The 22,840-nt window shown below is 41.0% G+C and overlaps 1 protein-coding gene across 1 annotated transcript; it reads left to right on the plus strand.

Moving 5' to 3' along the window:
* The first annotated feature begins 3,445 nt into the window (after positions 1 to 3,445).
* eny2 (ENY2 transcription and export complex 2 subunit) lies at positions 3,446 to 6,880 on the plus strand. The gene is made up of 5 exons (XM_072393338.1): positions 3,446 to 3,674; positions 3,930 to 4,007; positions 5,740 to 5,810; positions 6,111 to 6,185; positions 6,615 to 6,880. Exons 2-5 carry the CDS (start codon positions 3,940 to 3,942, stop codon positions 6,686 to 6,688), a joined length of 288 nt encoding a protein of 95 aa, XP_072249439.1. The 5' UTR covers positions 3,446 to 3,674; positions 3,930 to 3,939; the 3' UTR covers positions 6,689 to 6,880.
* Positions 6,881 to 22,840: the final 15,960 nt, after the last annotated feature.

Below are 22,840 nucleotides of genomic sequence, written 5' to 3' on the forward strand. Positions count from 1 at the left end.
GTGTCTGTAAAGTAACCAACTCTTTCATATTTTCTATATGGAGTTGCAGCTAGACACTTTTACAAATAAAGTTAATTCCATTTGTCATAACTTATCCTTGGAAAAAAAGATTAAGTGACTGTATGAGGGGGTTAGAAAGACAGAACTGGCTGGTAAGTGGTGATTAAAGATAAATTTCATTAACTGGAGACACTTTGTACTGATGTAATTGCATTTCTAATGCTGTTTGCTTTAGAATGACAGCAGAAAACATCACGTATGCATCCACTCATGCACTGAACAAATCACTGCATCTCTTTGCTAGACTTAAATAGTCGTGATCAAGATGGTTCGTAATGCAAAATGACAAACAGAAGACAATTTAGGATGATGATGTTTTAGTTTGAAACTCTGGATGTAATGATAGCTTATAAATTCAAGAAATTAGAGCAGTCAGGATGATATTCAGTGACTCCAAGTCAAAGGCCTCTGTCTCCCACTGGAAAGGAGTGAGTGTCCCACTCCAGTTTGGGAATAGAAGAATCTTACAAGCAGCCGAAAAAGGCTTTCCCCAAAAATAGTTTGGTTCCCCCTTCGGGATAGGATAAGAAGCTCAGTCTGGAAGGGTTTAGATTAAAATCACTGCTCCTCTGCATAGAAAGGACAGCCAGCTGACATGGTTTGGGTACCTGATCAGGATACCTTACAGGGGAGGAGTTTTGGTCATGTACCACTGGAAGATTGCTTTGGGCAGACCTAGGACTTGCTGGAGTGACTATATATCTTTGGTAATTTTGATCCATAAATAGGAACACTAAAATGATGTACTGTAACAGCCAGATGCTACAAATTGTAACTCCTCTGCCGATGACGGTACACTTCCATCAGGACCACTCACTATACGGTTACATCACATAGAGTTCCCTATATGTTGGGAATGTACCTAGTGGAGCTAGGAAATTACCATACAAACTGTCAGGAACGGTGGTGAAGGGAGGACCCAGATGCAGTTCTTCAAAGTAAAACTTGATTTATTCACAAAAACAGGGAGCAAGAACAAAAAGTGCGACTGAGCCGGATATAAAAAATGCCAAACTGTGGAAACAAAACAAGACAAGGCAAGGCAAGAGTATGGAATAAATAAACAAGACTATGAGGCAAGAACCAGGCTTAACTGTGGCATGAAAGGTTAGTGAGGATTCTGCAATGAGTGAGCGCAATCAGGAAACTATATACTATGGGGAGGTGATTCGTGATGAGGTGCAGCTGTGGAACAGAAAACAGGTGACTTGAGTGAAACTAGGTGGCAGGGGAAAAACATGACAAGAACATAACAAAGAACCTGAAAACATGAAGGTCAAACATAAAACGTGACAGAACCTGAACATAACAATAATCAAAACATAAACTGTGACACAAACAGAGTTCTATGAACTTCTATCAGTTACACTCCTTTAATCATGAGAGAATTATTCTTGCCAGGTTGCAAACTATCTGTTTGTCCATGAAACAGTTAGCCATCCATTGTCCTACATCATTGTCAAGCAATTGTCCTATACTGGTAGCTCCACACATATTTTAGGTTTGGCAACAGTCAGTAATAGTGGTTTGGTTTCACTGATTCCTCTTGGTTCAACCAATAAATTTCCATCTGGCACACTGGTCTTTTCCAATGATTAACAAATATTACGTTCCAGCAGTCCAAAAGCATCTAATGAGGCAAAACGCCATCTCTGGGATCCCTTTTAGGTGTGTGGTTTGAATTGAGGTCAAGTTAAGGTTAGGGTAAGGTATGAGCTGGTAATGACCAAGGTTAGTGTTAGTCAATGCAGTCTCCTAATAAGAATAGACTCAGGTGTGCCATGACATAGCTCCTCATGCAGCTGTAATGCCAAGACCTCAAAAAATTGTCATAATTTTGAAGTGGCTGCTAGTTCATTAGTTAATCTGAAAATGTCTCAAAGTGTTAATTTTTAAACAATTTAAAAAAAAGTTTGTGACCTGTAATCTATGAAGTCTGATCTGGTGAATGCTAATTTGATCTTATACTTTCTGGTCCAGGGAATCCTAACATAAAAGACTGATCTTCTATCAAAAGAAGCTAGCAATCTCTGTCTAACCGGGAAAAAGAAAATATGTGTACAGAATAGAGGAAGCTGGACACTGTTGGCTGCACTCTCAAAGGGAATAGTAATCGTCTCAGAGAGCATTACTGTCCTGGAAATACTATCTTTTTATTAGAAGGAAAAGGGAAGTGCGAGATCGGTTTACAGATCTAAATAAAGGTTTTCTGCATCATTCAGGTCACAGTTGAATTTTGATCTATGTGCATCACCTACTACTGAGAACTGAGAACTATTTGTTCTCCGTATGACATTAATATTGTTTTTTTTTTTGGCATCCTCTAATGCAGCTTTAGCGTTGGTTTGCATTGTCTTCTTGCTCGACAACAAATTTTTATGGTTGCACTTTTCTTTCCCACACACTAGCCTTTTACCCCCTCCTCATAAGCCTCCCAAGATCTGCAGCAGAGAAGCATCCCCAGAGCACAGTGCAGGCTTTGCAGAAAAGGCGACGCAGTCCTAATGCTGCATGGTGCTTATGAAGCTATGACTAAAGATCGCACAGTGGGTATTAGGCTAAAAAAACAATCTGCTATCTGAATTCTGCCTACTTGCAGGCATTTATCATCACTTTTCTAAGTTACCTTACAACCATCATTAAATTCTCAGAATCTATACCTGTCAGAAATGAACACATATACCAGCTAATTTTGACTGAGAAGGCGTGTCCAAACGTTTGACTGGCACTTTATATAGATATCAAATAAGGCTTGAGGCGACAGAAAACACACTGAGATGTAGGTTCCTCCTCATAGAAGGCTGATGCCATAGAAGTTCATCACTTGAGTTAAGGCAGTGCTTGTCTGGCTTTAGCCACTGTTATTCTTTCTGTGGCATGTGGCTTGAGCATGTTTTCCCACAGTTCTTAAAACCAGACCTCTTCTATAAGAGGTGCTTGTGGAGGAGGTCTGGTACCACTGCATTTGGAAACTAAATAACATCTAATCTTAAAACATTAAGAACAAACACTGCAACTGAGTGTGTTTACTTTACCCAGCAACTGTTTCTAATTGAATGTGTGTGTGAAAGCATTCAGCTATAAACTGTGTGGCTGTACTGGCAAGTGCCACACAAATTACTGATTAAACAAAATTCAATTTGCTGCATGTTTGAGGCTGATATGTGTGTCTAGGGTTACAAAAAAAATTAAGTAATTGTATTTTTCAATGTGCTTTTTATGTAGTAGATATCATCAGGAACGTGAGTCACATAATATAAAAGCAGAAAACTGAAAGTCAGCCATGACCAGGCTCATTTAGACAACAATTTTTAACCAATATTGCCCCCGTGTGGGCTTATAAAGTACTGCAGTTAAGGAACATTTAGGAACCATTGATGTTTCCTGTGTTTCCTATCGGAATGTAATATGTGACGATCAAGTCGTGTATCTCTCTCAGCGACCTAATCGGTGCGAGTGTAAATGTTTGTTTTTTTTTAGCTTTAAAACGTAAATCAAACATCCAGTTAAGTTCACGACCGTGGGACGTTGGGTTTGTTGGCCTGAACGTGTTTCCGACGCCACCGAACGTCAACGCATTTGAACTTTTCCATGCAGCTGCGCCACCGAGCCTGGTGAGGACTGAAGCCTCTGTTACTCAACTCTCTGCTGAGTACAAGTCAATTTTGACCTCCAAACAACACAGTAAAGTCCAGTTGTTTCCTGACTTTTGCACTCACAACCTTCACAGTACACGGCTAAATGAAATGTTCAAGCAGTGCTGTTCTTTTAGGTTGTCTGACCGTTGCGGCGATGTCCTTTAAATGTGTTGCACCAATTAGTTTGCTTCTTTGTTTGAATCCCCCCTTTTTATTCCTTCCCCTTTTAAGAACGAACACGATGAATAAAGAGTCCAGACTGAAAGCAACAATAAACCAGAAGCTGACAGAGTTGGGGGAAAGAGAGAGGTGAGTTTCAATATTCAAATCTTTGACTTGTATCTCCGGACTGTTAGCATTCAGCGCCAAGTTTGTCTGAAAAAAAGTCTATCGTTTAATATAGAGCACTCATATGAACTCCACAAACAGAAGGAGAAAACAAGCAAATTTGGCTAATTTTCCACTTGAAGTGTAAAATAGTTTTTGAAGAACGTTAATTACGGAATATGCGGTGTACGTTCAGCCCACATAAACGTGGGTCATTAAAACGAGGAACAGTGAATTAAACGCAGTCCGAAACAGTGTTGCCTGGTGGGAAATGTAGTATTATCGTACCAGAGACATAAAATTATCGTACACTCGTCATCACCAAAATAACAAGTATATTGATGCGCTATAGTCACTCTATAGTTGAATAGCGTCTAACAGGCACTCACGGCTTTGCGTTAGTACGGAATGCATTCATCAGCAGCCCCACAGTTGCATTAGCCTAAATGTCCCCGTAAACAATGACGAGTGGGAACTAATGAGCCAAATCATGAGGCCTGGAGGCCACCTACTTCTGAGGAAAACGCATGCTTGTCACTTGTAGCTCACATAGAATGGAATAAAAATGCCTTCACGGTTCACAAAAAAAATCTGACAGACAGTTGCGACAGGCTGATTACAACCGATTACAACCACACATTCACAGAATGGTCAAATTATCGTATATTTGGCCCTTTTTGGGATTATTGATCAGACATCGTGCACAGGGCAAAATTATCGTACAAATACGATAATTATCGTAGACCTGGCAACACTAGTCTGAAAAGTGTGTTTTAGGAAAGATACCGACCTGACGTCCTCAATTTGCGTGCTTCTTAACTACAGACTATAGAAATGATCACTGAGAATAGAGGGGGAAAATGATTTTCTAAAACTTTTTGACAGGTAAGAGCCTCAAAAATCATCGGTGAGGACTTGCAGTCAGTTTTTAAACTAAATCGGGGATGTGACATAAAATTGTACAACATGAAGAGGAAGCCATATATCAAGCTTGTGCAGAAAGGCAAGAGTTTCCCAGACATGAGCTCATCTCAGATGGACAGTGGACATGGGTTCTGTGGTCAGATGAGTCAACGTTTCAGCCTGCTTCGAAGAAACATCGGATGTTAGGTTCTGTGTGCCAAAGAGGGGCCATTGGCATTGTCACAGGATTGGTTTGCAGACAGACTGTTTAGCTGCTGAAGTCGTGTTCTGAGAAAGAATGGACACGGATTCCTCTGACATCAAATTCTGACAATAAAGTTGGCCAGCGAAGACGCCCAAAATAATGTCCTTTGTATGTGTGTAAAGGTTTAAAATGTAAGAACGAATTGATATATTTAATTTTTTCTTGCATTTTAGGAAATCTACTGACTTCTCTGGAAACTTAAGATTAAGATAAATTCAGGCACAGTATTCTCAACATACTAGTTTGAATAGTAAAGCTGGCAGCTATTATGAGGCAAAGAAGTCGGTGCCGCATATTCAACAGGCAAATTAACTCGACAAGTTGCATAAAAGCTCATCTGAAATGATCTAAGTCAAGAAATTGGAGCGCGACTACTTTCGTTTTAACCTTCTCTGACCAAAATCCCCCTTGAATCTTCCGAATAGTTGAGAAAAAATTTGCATCACGTGGATGATTGACAGTTGGACGTGTACAGAAGTTTGTTATTGAACCTTAGGCAAGGGCAGGTCTGCTCTGTTCTCATGTGTTGCTGTATCTCCTCGACAGACTAAAAGAATTACTGAGAGCTAAGCTCACCGAGTGCGGATGGAAAGACCAAATGAAGGCTCACTGCAAAGGTAAAAACTGTACTATTCTTAGAAAAAAAACCTTTTTGATGGTTCTCCTCTTTTATGGTGAGTTTTGCTGCTTTTTATTGGACTCGCTCCAACATCAGAAAATGTGTAGATGACCAAGAAAGGGCCAAGGCTGATGTGTAGGTTTATTTTCTAAGTCGGTGACTTATGTTAAGCCAAAGTCCCTTTTACTTTAGTACAGTTGAGAAAAGAAAATACACCCTCTATCACTTCTAAGGTTTTATGTATCGGGCCACGATGAAATGAAGCTTAATTCTCTGCTGCTGCTTTGTTTATTTGCAGAGGTCATCAAGGAAAAGGGGTTGGAGCATGTAACGGTGGAGGACCTCGTTGTGGAGATCACTCCTAAAGGACGAGGTAACTACTTCACAGCAGACACCTTTAGAAAGTTTCTGACTTTGGCTGAAAGTTGACAGGTGAAAGATTTTCAGTGTGGTCTGATGCTGAAAAGACTTAACACAACCTTAAACAACAGCTACTGTTCATAGAAACACAAAAAGTGGTCGGGTATAAGCAGGACATCGAGCCTTAGAGGACGAAGCGGGGGCAGTTCATAATGGAGACTTGCAACCTTTTCCGATAAGTGTGTTTGGTGCTCATTGATAAGTGTGGCGAGTTGTTTCCTTTTTTCCCATATTGTAGCGAAGCGAGTGCTGACTGTATGTCTGCCAAATGGAATATTGTTACATGGCTTGAAACAGGCTACAAACCTAGTTGTACTAAGAAGTGCACTCACAGAAGGTCTGAAGAAATAATAAATCGTGACAGTATCTTTTTCTCTTGCAGCATCGGTGCCAGACAGCGTCAAGAAAGAGCTTCTACAGAGAATCAGAGCTTTCTTGGCTCAGCACACCACATAATTCAGGCATTTCTGTTCACTTGCCAACACTATCGTATAGCTTTTTTTTCTTAATTATTTACTTGAATTTAAAACAATTCATGTTCATTATCTCTCATTTCCAGTCACCCACAGTACAGACACACACTCAGCTGTTCAGCTGCTTGTTTTTATTTCTTAATTGACTTGAAGTTATTAAATATGTTCAAATCTATTTACCATACTCGTGTAGTCGTACTTTTTTTACATGAGATATTCTCATAAGCGGTCCCACGTTTTTCCGCTGCCAGGATGGGGGCTGCAGTCGAGTCCTGCAGGCTCAGAGATGAAAGCAGGGCATTTTTAGTTTAGTCGGGTGCATTGAACTGCTGGCGAGAGGCTGCCACAGTTCTGCAACAGTTTCCATTGGGATATGCAGGGCTCTGCAGCAACGTTTAAGGGAAAGTCAAAGTAATTCATCCGTCCATCAAAAGGTTTTCTGAGCAGAATGCTGCATTTTATCATGATTTTTGTTATTCACTTCCGTAATTCCCTGGTTGTAAATTGTTTTAGGATGATGCAGCCCACGATATACTTGCAGTGCCCTCCAAAAGTATTCACCCCCCTTGGCAGAACAAACCTAAAACTATTATTTATTTTTATTGTGAAGCAAACAATAGGACAAAATAACAGAAAACTTTAGCGTGCACAACTGTTCAAAGTCAGCACTTTGTAGAGCCACCTTTTGTGGCAATTACAGCTGCAAATCGCTTTGGATAAGTCTCTATGAGCTTGCCACTGGGATTTTTGCCCATTCCTCAAGGCAAAGCTGCTCCAGCTCCTCCATGATGGATGGTTTTCACTTGTGAACAGCAATCTTCAAGTCTAACCACAGATTTTCAATCGGATTGAGGTCGGAATTTGACTCGGCCATTTCGACACGTGTAAATGTTTCCCCTTAAACCTTTAACAGAATACGCCGGGTCATTGTCCTGCTGGAAGATGAACTTTCAGCCCAGTCTCAGCTCACAGGCAGACGGACACAGGTTTTTCCTCAGGAATATCCCTGTATTTAGCAACGTCCATCTTTCCCTCGACTCGGACCAGTTTCCCAGTCCCTCCTGCTGAAAAACATCCCCGCAACCACCGCCATGTTTCACTGTGGGGAGGGTGATGGGATGTGTCGGGTTTGCACCAGACGTAGCATTTTCCTTGGTGACCAGAGCACCGTCCTCCATACATTTGGGGAAATAGTCCTCAAGTATTATAGAGTGTACGGCTTATTGTGGTCCTATGGACAGATGCTCCAGTCTCTGCTGTGGAACTCTGCAACTCCTTCAGGGTTACCTTTGGTCCCTGTGCTGCCTCTCTGATTAATGCCCTCCTTGAGTTTTGGTGGGCGGTCTTCTCTTGGCAGGTTTGTTGTGATACCATGTTCTTTCCATTTGAAGATGATGGATTTGATGGTGCACTGCAGGATAGTCAAAGATTAGGATTTTTTTTTTTTATAACCCAACCCTGACTTGTTTGGAGAGTCTTCATGGTGTGACGCCTCTTGCTTAGTGATGTTGCAGCCTCTGGGGCCTTTCAGAAAAGGTGTGTTTATATGTGACACTTAGATTGCACACAGGTGGACTTCATTTCACTAATTATGTGACTTTTGAAGGTAATTGGTGGATACATATGCAAATGCTAATTTTTAGGGTTTTTAAAAAATATATTTTTAATTATTTTGTTTTTATATATATATATTTTTTTCATTTCATTTCACCAACTTAGACTATTTTGTACAGATCTATCACATAAAATAAAATTTAAAAAACGTTTAACCTACAGGTTGGAATGTAACAAATTAGGTAAAAAACCAAGGGGGTGAACACTTTTGCAAGGCACTGTAAATTAACTAAATAAACTGGATTGAAAATTAGTGGCAACAGGCTTTATGAAGTAATGAATCCTCCCCAGAGTTCGGACCTCAACATTATTGAAGCAGTGTGGGATCATCTTGACGGAGAACAGCAGAACAAAAGGCAGCCAAAGAAGTGCTTTGGAGAACTATTCCTGAAGAGAGCTTGTCTAATACAAGTCAGGTTGTGTTGAACTCTAAAGATGATCCAACCAAATATGGGCTTTGAAGCTTTTTACAGTAAACAATTTTGAAAAAAAAAGTAATTTGCTGTTTTAACATCAAATGACAGGAAGCTGGGGCTGTGAGTTAACACTTTGATCAACTGGATATTGTTCAAAAGAACATTGTGCTGATGAGCCACACACTGCTTTACTTTCCCGGTCATCTAAATGTCCCCAGCAGGGGTGAGAAGTCATGAAAAGATTAAACCATGATGAAATATTCATAGGCAACGCATTTCATCACTGCAACCTGTTTGTCAGGTCCTTTCTTGGTCCTCAGTGTGTATTGTATGAAATGAACAGTTTACAATTGTCTCATCCGGTGAATGGCGATCCTGCTAAAGGCTACATATACAAAAATGCATAAAAACCCAAGGCTATGAGGGAAGAATGAAATTCTTGTTTTTAACTTAATGTCGCGCAACTCACAACAATAAAGCTACTTTGGGAATGTTTGGCCCTGAAGCCGTCTTTGTTTTACATCTGTACAGGTCTCTACAGTCACACAAGCGAGGTGCAATTGGTTCTGGATTACATTTGTGAACCCAAAAGCAAGCGCTCCCTTCGTTATGGGTAGCACATTAGTGGATAGAGAGTGACTGCGTTGGTCACCCACACAAGACAGAGAGTGTGTTTTCTTAGCTGAAGGACCTGCTGTGACATCAGCCCAGGTGACAACATGCTGATATACAGTTGTGTTGTGGAGGCCAAATGTAACATACTCCTCCAGCTCCGCACACACGCTCCTTTAATGGCCTACATCAATCCCCATGTTATCAGCAGATCTCCCCGGGCCCCCAACATAAAGGGGGTTCTGCACACAGCAGTGCACCACAACCCACCGCTAGATTGAGTTACCAGTGATGCAATATATTATCATTTAGATTTTTATTTACTTTCTCACTCTGTGTTCTCAGCTTTTCTCCATCACTCAGGACCTGTGCAGCTCCACCAAGGAGCTGTACAGTAACCAGATGACTCCAACACATCATAAAAAAAATGTCACAGGTAAAAATGTGCAAACGAAAAGGAAATATCATTTGATGAATCCCATTCTTTTACTCATTGGCACATTTTAAAGGCGACAAGCAGGAATTTAGATAAACAAGCAGCTGATAACGAGAAAGCCTCCTGTGAAGCCAACTAATTCTTGCTACAAAATGTGAAAAAGTCCCAAAATGAAAGTGTAGTCAGGCTGACACCCAGCCCTATCATGTCCACATAGTTTCAATGTCTAAACCTAACCAGACAGTGACTGAGAGTGGAAGTAAGAACTGACATAAAGCAAAAATTAAGTTTCAAATTTAAGCATGTGTTTAAAGCACTGGACCCGATGCAAGTCAATAGCCTGGTTGTCACTACTGATCATTACTCAGTCTTACTCAGTAGTCCGATGTGACTAAAAATGAACTGGTATTTTGACATCCACTGAAAAAAAAAGAAGTCATAGGATTTCGAGACAAATAAAAAACACGTTTCATGACAGTTTGACAAATGTACACAAGACTGTGTGGGTGAAGCAGCCTCTGAATGAACCAACTTTCATCCATTTATTTTCCATATCTGTTTCATCTAGTTCAGGTTTAGGGCTTTCAAGGGGGTCTAGGGCCAAGGTCCTCCTTGACAGTCTATTAGAGGACTAATACAAAACCAATGAGTTAAAACATGCACGCTCACATTCACTCATATTCTGTGCACCAGCTTATTCTGTTTCTTCTTGGCCAAAGTCTGGGATGGCAACTATGGAGCATGCACAGATCGCCTATACATGCAAGAGGAATTCAACTGCTAACCACATGGCTGGTTATTCTTTGACAATGAAAGTTAGACTAGAGAAATTCAATTCAGTCATTTCTAGTTGGGCTGACATCTTTACATGTTTTATAAAAGGCTGGGTTCATACAGACTGACACAATAATTTTCTTATTTTTCTAACATGTAAAGTTACTGAGAGCTAATCACCAAATCGCTGTGCTGCCCAAATGAACCAACAACAAAGAGAAACTGGGCTCTTATTCCACCAAAGTCAATATGAAGCTGTGTCTGAGGAGCCCTAAATGACATTTAAAAGAAAAAAGACAAGTATGGTTCCATGTGTGTTGGCGTGCATGTAAGGGATGTGCATGCAGATTTTTTTCATCACCTCTAGAATCGGATAACATGGCAGCATGATAGCAGCTGTGTCAATAGGCAAAAGGAGCCAAAAGTATGGTCCTGTATGAGTCCCAAAGGTGCTCTGCAGTCCTCTCACTAGTGAAACTGCCAACATCCAAAGATCATAAACACCTCTCTTACTGTACAAACATATGAAGAAAAGTCAGCCCAGGGTGGAAGCAGATGGCAGGAACATGTTCAACTTATGAACAAGGGATAGGAAATGATGATGTTACCGCGCATTGCCCTGTTTGGGATAACAGTGCACCTGCTTCCAGGGGGTAATGGTTAAAGCAGTGCCGATGAAATAACACATCACAAGTCCTGATCATATGACACCAATAAATAATTCTCTCCATGTTTACAACAGCATTTCTGTTATTTATAATTCACACAGTAAGACACAGCTGGAGGCTTTTGTGTCTCGTAAATCTCACCCTATCTTTTTGTGTGAGGGAAAGGGCGCAGGCCCTGCATAAGCAGACAAAGGGTCAGAAAAGGAGGCTTTTTCAAAAGCGAAAAAAGGAGCGGCCGTGTGCTACAAATTCTCAAGAACCCGTGCGCAGTTGGTCCTCTTTACTGTCAACATGTGCGAATGCCACGCTCGATAAAATTCTCTTTGAATTCTCTCACTAGAATTTATGAGACGTGCAACATGGGGTTGCAACTCTTTTGAAGCCTGCACACTTGCAGCTCTCAATGGCGCTTACATTCTCATTTTAAGAGGAGAAGGAACAGCTTAAAAAGTTAGAGTCTGGTATGTAGCATCCTGCAGTGTAAAGAGTTTAAAATCCATTTGCATTCTGTTGTGTCTCCTGGGACTGCTTTTTAAACTCACTAATGAGGCTGAAGAGCAACTTTCTTGCTGTTATTCCTGGCATCAATGCACCAGTCACAGGCATACCACTCTCACACAACCTCCTCCGCCACCACCACCCCTATTTTTCCTTCTCGGTAGCCCAGTGCAAATAATAAATAAAAGGAAATACATCATCCCTTTTTCGATCCGAGAGCCAAAAGCAGGTCTGCCAAAGTTAACACGAGGCAATCTTAGGTAATGATCAGCAAATGTGTATAAAGTTTCATAGAGCATGACTTCACATATTTCTTGTTTAGATCACTTTGGCTGGTTGAGTCTCAACTGCGTTGCTGCTGCAGTATAAATCATGCATTCACACACACACAGGTTCTCTCCTTGATGCTTAAAAGTAGCACGTCTATTTTATAAGTTGCTCTAACTGATTTGATACGGCGTAACACTGTGGCAAGGATTAGCTACCAGTCATAAATTGCGGAATTTTAATAGAGGCTTTATGACATGCTCATACCCATTCTCTCTGCAAATACATGTCAGATTTTCCATTCAGTTACAAACGTCGTGGCAAAGATGTTGGCAAAGACGTTTAATCGTGGCTCAACTGATAAAAGTTATTTGCTGGTTGTGAAATTTTTTTTTTTTTTTTAAACTTGAGTTGTGTTGGTGCTCTACCTACAGCACAGCCGGTGTGCAGCAGGAGAGCCAGGGGGTCTCTATGCAACAACACAGAGGGAAAAAAAGCCAAACATAATCCAGACATTGTTTACCCTGTTTCTGATGTAAAGGCCACTTACTGTCGTGTTCAATGCCTAACCCTTAATTTGCTGCTCCGGCCTTTGAAGTGTGTGCATATTTCTGTTTCCTGACACTAGTTTTCCTCTCTCTCTCTCTCCTCTGCGCCCCAGCAGTTGATATTGCAACTGGATAGGCCATGTTTCCATGTGGGGGCTCTTTTTCGGCCTGCCCTGATGATAAAAAACACAAGTGGGGAAGGGGGAAAGGAGTATTGGGCGCACAGATCCTCAGAGAGGCCCCAGCCCCGGCCCAGACAACGCTGCAGGGGATTAGAGCACACCCTGGCAGCAGAATGGTTTCACTTAAGAATTTCAGTAATCACTTTTAGGAGTGTAATATATAGCTGACCTTCGGCAGCGCCACACGACCCCCCGCTCCCCCAGCCATTTGATCAAAGGAAGCGGCAATGACTGTGCAAACAGGCGCTATCAGTGGACTCCAATGGATTTACAGCCTGCTTCTTCTCTCTTGTCTCCCCTGAGTCGTGTGCTGATACACACTGAAACCCAGTTTCATCTTACAGAACCCATTTTTCTCCCTCTACTAATTTACGGGCCAGATCATGACTTGAGGGAGCTTAAAGGAGGCAGGAGGTGGGGGTGGTTGCGGCTCAAGGGGCCTCGTGGAAGGGGAGAGAGTGAAGGTGGGAGCAGCTTGGGGCCCTTATGCACTGCCTGCTGACTGGGCCGAGCAGAGCCGTTCTTATCGTCATGGGAAAAGCTCAGTAGGTGCTCTTCTCTCTGCTGGAGCAGCCAAACACCGTAGCCTGTGCGCTGCAACAACAGCAAGAAAAGAGGCCAGAGGGCTGACCCAGTAGGGTTTATATGGTGCCCTAAATCACAGGAGGTGCGGACAAAGAAGCAAGAAGAGAGGATATGGGTATCATAGCAACTTTTAATAACCTGGTACACGGTGGAGTGAAGACAGCTGAGATGATTTTGAGTCTTTCTGCTGTGGTGTGATGTTTTTACATGTTAATTACAATGTATGAAATATGGTAAAGGCGCCCTTAATATGCCAGCTCATTCTGGACAAGCATGGCATTTTCATGCGGTTTTTTATTGCTATAACTGACCTTACTTTCTATTAATTATAAACAGGTAATTATCGATTACATTCCTCAATGAAAAGGCTATGGCAGAGTTCAATGTCAACATGTTGACCTTTATGCTTTAACAGGAATATATCTTTCAGCCTGTTCAATCCACAGTAATAGATAATATGACTCACATACACTACTCTAATTTCATGCTCACATAAAAATGTTTCTTGACGTTCCCTTTTTTGTTTGTTTTTGCTCATGCTAAAATGCTTATTTATTTAGATATCTGTCTTTACGTGACTTTAAAGAAAATTATGTATTAGCTCTGTTTCTATTTTAGCATGAATACAAGTAGAAGTTGCAGCCAGTTGTGGTTTTGCTAATCAGGAAGTACCGCCTGTAGCCAGTTGAGGGAGTCAAGGAACAGATGACAGAGGACTATGCATGGACTGTGTTTGAGGAAATATAATGGGTCATTTAAATTGCAGACTATTTACACTTCATTTAGTAGCCTCGCTACATGAAATTGGCAGTATATACTTTCCAAAATCATGCACTGAATATTAATGGTGAAACAAACATATGCTCTTTGGCTGGAATGGCAGGGAGTGTTTATGCGACATGCTGATTACCACTGAAACTTTTGTGCGTTTATGAACTTCGTAGTGAAGCTTGGGGTGGGGACAGTAAGAAGAATGCTTCACTGCTTTGAGCACGTGAGAGAAACACAACCACATGTTCAGTGTGTCCCAGAAACAGCAAGGAAGGACCCAAACAAAACCTATAATGACACTGAAACTCAGGCCCTAAAACATGGACTTTTACCCTGCCTTTCATCTAAGAGGGTCACTGCAGGTCAGCCTGGCCCCTGCTTTCTCCAGGCTGTAAGTTACACGAAGACACGGATGTCCAACCTCTTCACCGCAAAAGTAAACACATCTGAATCCAGTGCAGTAGTTATGTAACTCTGTGTTTAACAAGAAGTGATGAGGAGGAAGTGCAGGTGTGGAGCAGTGTTTCTGTAATAATCTTGATTTTCCCTCATCAGGTGATATGATTCCTTGTTTGGAGAGTAAACAGGAGGAAGAATGTACTCACTATAACTGCTCTATTACCCTTGGACGTGTGTTTTATGGTGTTACATGGGCAGACTGATAAGTCTGATATGTGATTGCTTGCCATATCATTACTGTAAAGCTGGCCGTTTTGATGCTAATTGCTGTTGAGTCAGTTACAGTAAGAAATAATAACTTCTCGTGTTTGCTGGAAAGAACTCAGCTCAGACTCTGATAATGCAGCCGCCTTATTAGTTTTAAGTTCAATGCCGGCTACATTAACATGTGGCCAACAGTTGTTTTTGGGAGAACTGGGAGAACTCTGTTGACCCTCATGATTATTGCTAATTTTGCGGAAGAGAGTGCTGCTCTCTGGGTGGGCAAATAAGCTATCAGGCTTAAAAATGATTAACAACATTTCTTTTTTGATTAGCATCAAGCCATTATAACCCTTCTACTGGCTCTGTGCTTTACAATCATCAGTCAGCACCGTCTCTTTCACACACATCCTGTTTTGGCCCTCTGATCGTACAGGAGATATGTACAGGCGAGGAGGCTGGGCCGCGTGTGTGTATGAATGGCAGTGGGTGTGTGAATCAGCTGAGGCTCATGTGGCTGGCCTGGCCTTGCTCCCTGCGACCCAGCGGGGCTCAACCACCAGCTGCATAGCACCCACTACACATTCCTGCTTTATTCCCAAGCGCGCATCCTCCACTACACTATTCAGGGCAAAATGTGTACCAACTGTAACCCTGTTAAATAAATGGGACCCTTGCACAATTTTTTAATACTTTATTGAATAGTTAAGTAAGTACCTTGCTTGAGATGCAGGTGAACACAGGAACATACATAGGGACAAGAAGTAATACAGGATTAGCATTTGCTCTTATTTTGAAGATGCACTTGCAATGCTGGAACTTTAGGGATATCAGTGTCGGTCTGTTGGATAGTCAAAAACTTTGGTTCTTCTAGAGGTTTTGCACTGTCACTCAATGTTCCCTGAAAATGAATGAATGAGGTGATCCCCAACTTTTTTCTTTTGTACCACATACACCGATAGTTGTATTTTTGAGTCATCTGCCATCGGAATATTGGTGGTTCAACCAGGAGAGCTATATGTGTAACTCTAATTCCAAGCACATTAGTGTTTCAGGTTAGGTTAGGATGCTGTGGAAGATGTAAATAAAAGCAGAGAGTACTGTTATATAAATATCCCAAACAAATTCTTTTCACAATAGAACCTAGAGAACATGTCAAATGTTAAAAATGGGACATTTCACTGTTTCATGAAAAATATGGCAGCAACACACATCAAAAGATGGGATGGGGCAAAAAAAAAATCTGGAAAGGGGTACAAATATTGAAATTGGAAGAAGATGTTATAGATAAATTAGTTAATTGGTAACTAATAAGTAATATGATTTGGCATAAAAAAGAGCACCTTAGGGAAGCAGAGTCTCTTAAGAATAAAGATGGACTCAGGTCCACTAATTTTCAGAAAACTACATTGCAGAGCAATTTCAGAATAATGTTCGCCAAAGTAAAATATTGAAGACTTGGATTATTCCATAATCCTCAGTACAAAACATTATCAAAACATTCTGAAAATCTATTGACATCTCTGTGCTTAGAGGACCCAGCTGAACATCAATATTGAATGCACTAGATCTTTGGGCTCTCAGTCAGCAATGAATTTATGAAAAGATCATGATTCTGTTGTGCAAATCATTGCATTGGAACAGAAATCACTGTCTGTGAATACAGTTCACTTCGCCATCCACAAATGCAGGTTAAAGCTCATGCAAAGAAGAAGCCATATGTGAACATGACCCAGAAATCGCACTACCTTCTTTAAGCTAAAGCTAAAATAAAATTGACTAAAATGTTTTGGGGTCAGACAAATTGAAGTGTAACATTTCTTTTTTTGTAAATCATGAATATGACATCCTCCAGACTCAAGAGGAGCGGGACCATGTGGCTTATGATCTCTGAACTTTTTCTCCAGTGCAATTATTAGAGCAAAATTTAAGAACCAGTCTGAATTCCCCCCTTCCATTTTGTAGGGTTAAGATGCTCCTTTTCTTCTGGAGATCAATGAGTAGTAGTAGTGACCATCAGTTTTCTTAGTCAGGGCATGGAGGGCCATTTGAATGGTTTGATACCAATGGTCCTTATCTCATTTGACCTGACCTCATCTGACCTCATCAGAATAAGTATTTAGGGGGTCAATTCAAGGGGATGAATTGGCACAGGGCTGTTGTTTCTTAACCATTACTTACAAATATTCCTCAGCTACGTTTAGTTCAGAACATACCAGCACTTTAAACAACTATGTTAAACATAATACCTGCCAAAGAACGTAAGCATCTAGCTTAAAGTTCTGCTCCATCTAATACAGCTTGAGTCGGTCATAATTCTAAAAGCACTTGTAACGGGACAGTTTGTGGCCTCAAGATTTCACAACACACTGTGGTCTTGTGGAAACAATTTTTTGGCCTTCATCAAGGTCGCACAACACATTTTTCTTTTTCTGCACGACACGTGTAGCTGGAGTTTGACCTCCTTAGGGTGTTTTCCTTAAACTTGCACCTTGGAAGTAGGTGCAAGTTCAATGAACTGCAGGGACTGAAAAAAAAATACTGGAGACTTGTTTGTTTATCATTTGTTTCTGTCCAATCTACATACCTGTAGTTATGTTATTTGTCAAAGTGCTGCTTACTAAACAAACTAAGCTGCATTACACTGTGGCCCCACAAGATTAATAAATCAATCCTTTATTGCCTGTCATTATCATGAATTCATGTCACATTATTACCCTCTAAAGATAGTCGAACACATTAATATTTGCTTACCAGGACATTGCACACCAAAGGGTCTACATCCATTATGTGACACACAGAGTCAGACATACACACCCTTCCCTCCAGACTGCCGTCACAGCACTCCAAACACAGCTGTCAAAACTCAGGAACTTCCAACACAACAATAGTGAGATACCTTTGGGGGACCAGAGAGAAAACCAGCATGAGGAGAGGAAAAGAGACACTTCTTCACCTCCACAGACACTGTGGACTCTGCCTGCTGTATACAGGTTGGATCTTTCACTCCTTCTGTCACTTATGCGTTCTATTTCCTCCTCTTCTTCAACCTTTCTTTCACTCCAGGCACATACCACTGTTGTCTCACATCAGCTCTCATAACAGCACTGGGAAGACCTCCCTCAACCTCACGCTTCACATGTGAGTCCACGCGTCCGAGAGGAATAATAACATTGAAATCCCCCAAATCAGGTCATGTCAAATTGAGAGAGGCATTTCAGGAGCCCACCCAAGTCTCATAAGGGGTCAGTGGAAAGTTTGCTTAAGGCCATATTTTCATGTCAAAATACACTCAGTGACTCACACTACATCACAAAATGGGACTGAAACTCACTCACAGTCTGTGAGATGCAGTAGATTTGTTGTGTGAAGTCAGGTGTGAACACGGGTGAGAAATTCTGTTGGCACATAAAGATTGCCAAATCAATATGTCTGACTTAATTGCAGCAGACAAGTGCCTCTTGTTTGGATTGACTGCAATAATATTTTTTCTCAATTTGCATTTCAAATCCTTGGTAAGAAGAGTAAGTTAAGCACTGGTATTTATTTGAACTGGAGATCCCACTTTTGGACATCAAAACCATGTGTTTTCAGGTGTGGATTTGAATGAAAAAAATGCACACCTGGTGCAAAAGCATATAGTTGATGATCATAACTTAAGCAGATCTGCAGTACAGCTGTAAGTGCTATAGGAGTCGAGTAGAAGTCAAAATGTCCCATTTATCTTAGCTTCATCACTGATGTATTGGACACTGATAAGGTTTGGACCTTGCTTGGACTTAGAAACAATTGTATGGCAGCTCCACGAGCATTCCAAGGAAGCTCAGACTGCACAATGATTTATTGCCAGGATGTGGCTGTGTAGCAGGAGAGTGTGGACTCCAGGTTGAAGTAACTGGTGGCACGGCAGGTCAGTGAGATAGCTGAGCAATGTAGCAGACTGGGACTCATTCAGGAAAGCCCCCAAGGGGGCTGTTAAATGGAAGGAGGTGGTAAATCCCTATTCTGAGAGCTTTGTTTTTGAAGAAATTGTGTAACATATTGTGAGAGAATCTAAGCAAATGTAACATCCCACACAAGGTTAATGTGAGAAGGTACAATACATATCAATTGAGCACTTTAGTTGATCGTGTTAATGACCTAGGTTTATACATATGGGCTACTACTCATTCATTGTCCCAGGAATGTTGATGGGATATTGGGGAAAAATAAAAGACATTCATCATTGAAGTCCAGATGTGTGAGGTTTCAATATTTAAAGGAGAAATCATCGTCCATCCATTCTCTGCTGCTTAACCCTAACCCTAACTCCAGGTCACGGGGGCAACACTCTAAGCCTAGATCCAGAGATCTTTCTCTCCTAAGCCAACTCCTCTAGCTCTCCTTAGGGGACAGAGTTGTTCCCAAGCCAGCCAGGAGATATAATCTCTTCAGTGTGTCCTGGGTCTGCCATAGGCCTCCTCCCTGTGGTTCGATATTGAAAACATTTCCCCTGGGAGATGTCCAGAAGACATCCGGACTAGATGCTTGAATCACCTCAACTGACCCAACACAGAGGAGCAGCAACTCTACTCTGAGTTCCTCACCCTGTCCCTATAGGTGAACCCAGCTACCCTTCAAAGGAAACTCATGTCCTACGCTTGTATTTATAATGTCATTATTTATGTTAGTACCCACAGCAATTCATGACCATAGGTAAGGGTTGGAACCTAAGGTCCAACTTGTCAACTTGTAAAACAACAGCTTTACCTTCCTACTCAGCTTCCTCTCTACCATGACAAAACACGCCCATCCATACAATGTCAGCGTCACTGTTGATGTTGCTCCAATCCATTTGTCAATCATTATCTTGAACCTTGAGTTATTTTGTAAGGGGCAGTTTGCCACTGGAGTTATGTTATTATGGGCAGTTTGTTTATGGTCAGTTCTCCCAAATTGATCCCGGATTAGATGCTAGACAAAGTTCAATTAAAAACCCTTATGATGACATGAAGCCCAGTTACCTCACCTGGGTTGGGGAGACTGGTGCCTCATTATGGAAACAGGCCTGGGGGAAGGCTTGTTAATAAGTGCTTGGTGGTTGGACCTTTTCGTACGGATTCTGGCCAAGCAGAGTCCCAACAACCTACATGGAACCACCCTCCGGGGGACCCACTAACTACAGGGGTTATCGTAGGGGTCTCGTCCATTGTGGTTTGGGCCATGGTCAAAGGCAACAACCTTGGCTGTTGAAACTGGTTCTTGGGACTTAGAGGGAAATTAACGAATAAAAATTAATGGGCATCTGTTGATACTATAAGACAATTGAAATGTCTTCACAGAAAAACCTCATTAATATAGAAAACTTTCAAACAAATTTACAACTTGATGCCAGCGACACAAGTTGTGACAAAGTCAAAGAGAGTCAGAACATTTTACTGAATATACAACAATACCATTATGACATATTCTGCAAGCAGATAAATTGGTGACAGGTGAGGGTCTCAGGGGTCGGTATAAAAGTAGCATCCAGCATAGGCTGAGTCTTTCCAAGCAAGTATGGGTCCTGATTCACAACTTATTGCCAAACTCTGTCAGTGAATCATAAATCAGTTGAAAAAAGTGTTTGTCTACTCAAAATTGCATGAAACTTTAGTCTTTCAACATTTGCAGAGCATTGCATTGTGAAAAGATTCAGGGAAATCCGCTCAGTAAAGGACAGAAACCACAGTTGGATTCATATGACCCCCTAACCCTCATGGGGCACTGCACAAGAAACAGTAATGCTACCATGCTAAATAAAGCCAGGAGTATATTGTTTGCCACTGCATCTAAAATTGTATTATGCTAGGAAGATCCCATATGTCAACTTTGGACAGAAACACTTGAGGGATTTGTTCATCTCAGGTGAACAAGGAGACAATGGACACATATTTTGTGCTCAGATGAATCCACTTTTCAGCTGCTGCTTTTGGAAAATTGATGCCTGGTTTTACATGCCAAAGATCAGAAAGACCATTCAGGTCGTTATCAGCGAAAGATACAAAATAATCGTATGTGACGTTACAAGGTTGCATCAGTGTCTGTTGCACGGGAAACCTGCATATATAGATACTAGCCGGTGAACATTATGAAGCTTTTAATCTAATGGGTAAATATTAAGAAAATCTTTGCCACACGGGGGAGGCATAATACCACCGTCACTGTTGGCAACAATTTTTTGCGGACTTCTTCCTATTTTCAGATTGAAACAGTAATGTTTCTGACCACTTTCAGGTCTCATTTAAGCTCAGTTTTAATCACTATCAACGTCTTTTAAATATTTTCATTGGTTTAAAGCTTCATAATGTTCACCAGACTTTAGCCTTGTCTTGTCTGTTAAGGTGATGGTCTGTTAGCAAACAATGGACTTACGAGAACTATTCAAAACAGCTGTTTGTGGTTTTTTGGAAGACAAGTTTGAGAACAGCACGAACATTCTGTAATCCTCAGCTGAGGCCTTTCTGTGAGCCTTCTGCCTCCTGCAACCCTCAGTTAACAAGCTGAATGTGAGTACATCCCAATAGTAAAGTTACAGGTCATTAAAAATCAAAACTTTCAAAACAGTTGAAAGTTGCTAAAATGCTCTGTGATCTAGTGATCAGGCAATACAAACCCATTCTCATTCTAACGGGTGTCACAAACATGTTCTACTGTCATGTCAATGCCTGTGGCGCCTCTAAGATACACGTAATGAGTCTTTTGGCCATGATTCACTATTTGGGGCAGTATTAAACCCTGGCACCTCTGGCTGCAAGGGTTATTCTGGGGTGTTAACTTATGAGCAAGAAAAAACTGTCCTCATTAGGACAATGGAGGGACAAAGTTGAATGGCTGGAAACAATCACTATCATGAAACCTGAGACCCTTTTGGAAAACACTCTATTTTCATTTGTTATTCATTTTCATTTTCACTCACTCTTGCACTTGCTGTTTGGTTACATTTAGGCAATGCCAATTTCTTGATTAGGTTGATGCAACTTTATTAGTTAGTTTAGGAATAGTTTAGAATACATCACTTCACAATTGCAAACTGGTGGATTGAATAATGAATGAAATACACCAACTTAATATGTTAACCTCTCTTGTTGAAAATTAATATGAAAGGCCTCCCTTTGTGTTGATTTATAATGCCTTAGGGTCTTGACGAAACAGCTGTATTTGAAGTACAGTCAGTCAGTACAAGCAATGTAATTTACATTTGCAATATATGTTTTCATTGTTATTTGTAATCAGTTAGTAAAATATCCATTCTGGTGTTGAAAAATCCAAAATTAAGGAGTATAATTTCTTAGAGCTGTTTTAGACTTTGTTATAAAAACGTTAATTTTTTTGTTTGTTTGTTTCTTTAGTATTTGGCTGGAATGCTTGAGAAAGTTCAAACTTTAGCACCACTTTCTGCCGTTAATATGGTGGATAAAAATTTGCAAGAAGCATGTTACGCAAAGTGAAATAAAACAAACTCAACTTCTTAATTCATCTGCATGCTCCATCTGAGCTGATGTATACTGGTCCTCAGCCGACAAAAAAGATGCAAAGCACTTCTCAAGTGCTAGGAAATGGTGCGGTTTCACAATTCCTAGATTAGGACTGAAATCTGCAGTTCCCCCCGCGCCACTTTAAGTGGCTGTGGTGCAGACACAAACCCACTGAGACCATATAAACATACACAGTGGTTTAGTGCTGGGATCTGGCCAAGATAAATGACTGCTTCAGGTGAAAACAAACCACGGCCCAAACTTTTTTTTTAAAAAATTTTCTCCATTTGCAAGTTTTGGGGCAACTTCTCTTTGTGTGTCAGTTGTTCTTACACACATGCTCCATATTGGCTCTTCAACCTTCTTACACTCTTTGGGCTTATGAATTATTCGGAATGAAGAATAACAGTTTCAGAGGTGCTGTGCAGATGCAGAGCTTCACATGTGTTGGAGACTGAAGGTGGAGTCAACCTTTTCAAATTTATCACAGCAGATTTTTGTCATAACAGATCAAACTGACACAAAGTTTAGGAAAATAAAAGACAGAGTGAAACAGACCTTGGAAGGAAGAAAAAAATCACGTATTATAGCACAAGACATACACACAC

Source organism: Leuresthes tenuis, unplaced genomic scaffold (assembly GCF_036924035.1).
Source record: "Leuresthes tenuis unplaced genomic scaffold, fLeuTen1.0.hap1 SCAF_10, whole genome shotgun sequence".
In the NCBI taxonomy this organism is placed as follows: Eukaryota; Metazoa; Chordata; class Actinopteri; order Atheriniformes; family Atherinopsidae; genus Leuresthes; species Leuresthes tenuis.

Excerpts from the sequence above, each read along its gene's own strand:
- eny2 (XM_072393338.1), top strand. The coding sequence starts at position 3,940 with ATGAATAAAGAGTCCAGACTGAAAGCAACAATAAACCAGAAGCTGACA. Across the intron at positions 4,008-5,739 it reads GAGTTGGGGGAAAGAGAGAG|ACTAAAAGAATTACTGAGAG; the intron begins GTGAGTTTCAAT and ends TCTCCTCGACAG. Across the intron at positions 6,186-6,614 it reads GATCACTCCTAAAGGACGAG|CATCGGTGCCAGACAGCGTC; the intron begins GTAACTACTTCA and ends TTTCTCTTGCAG.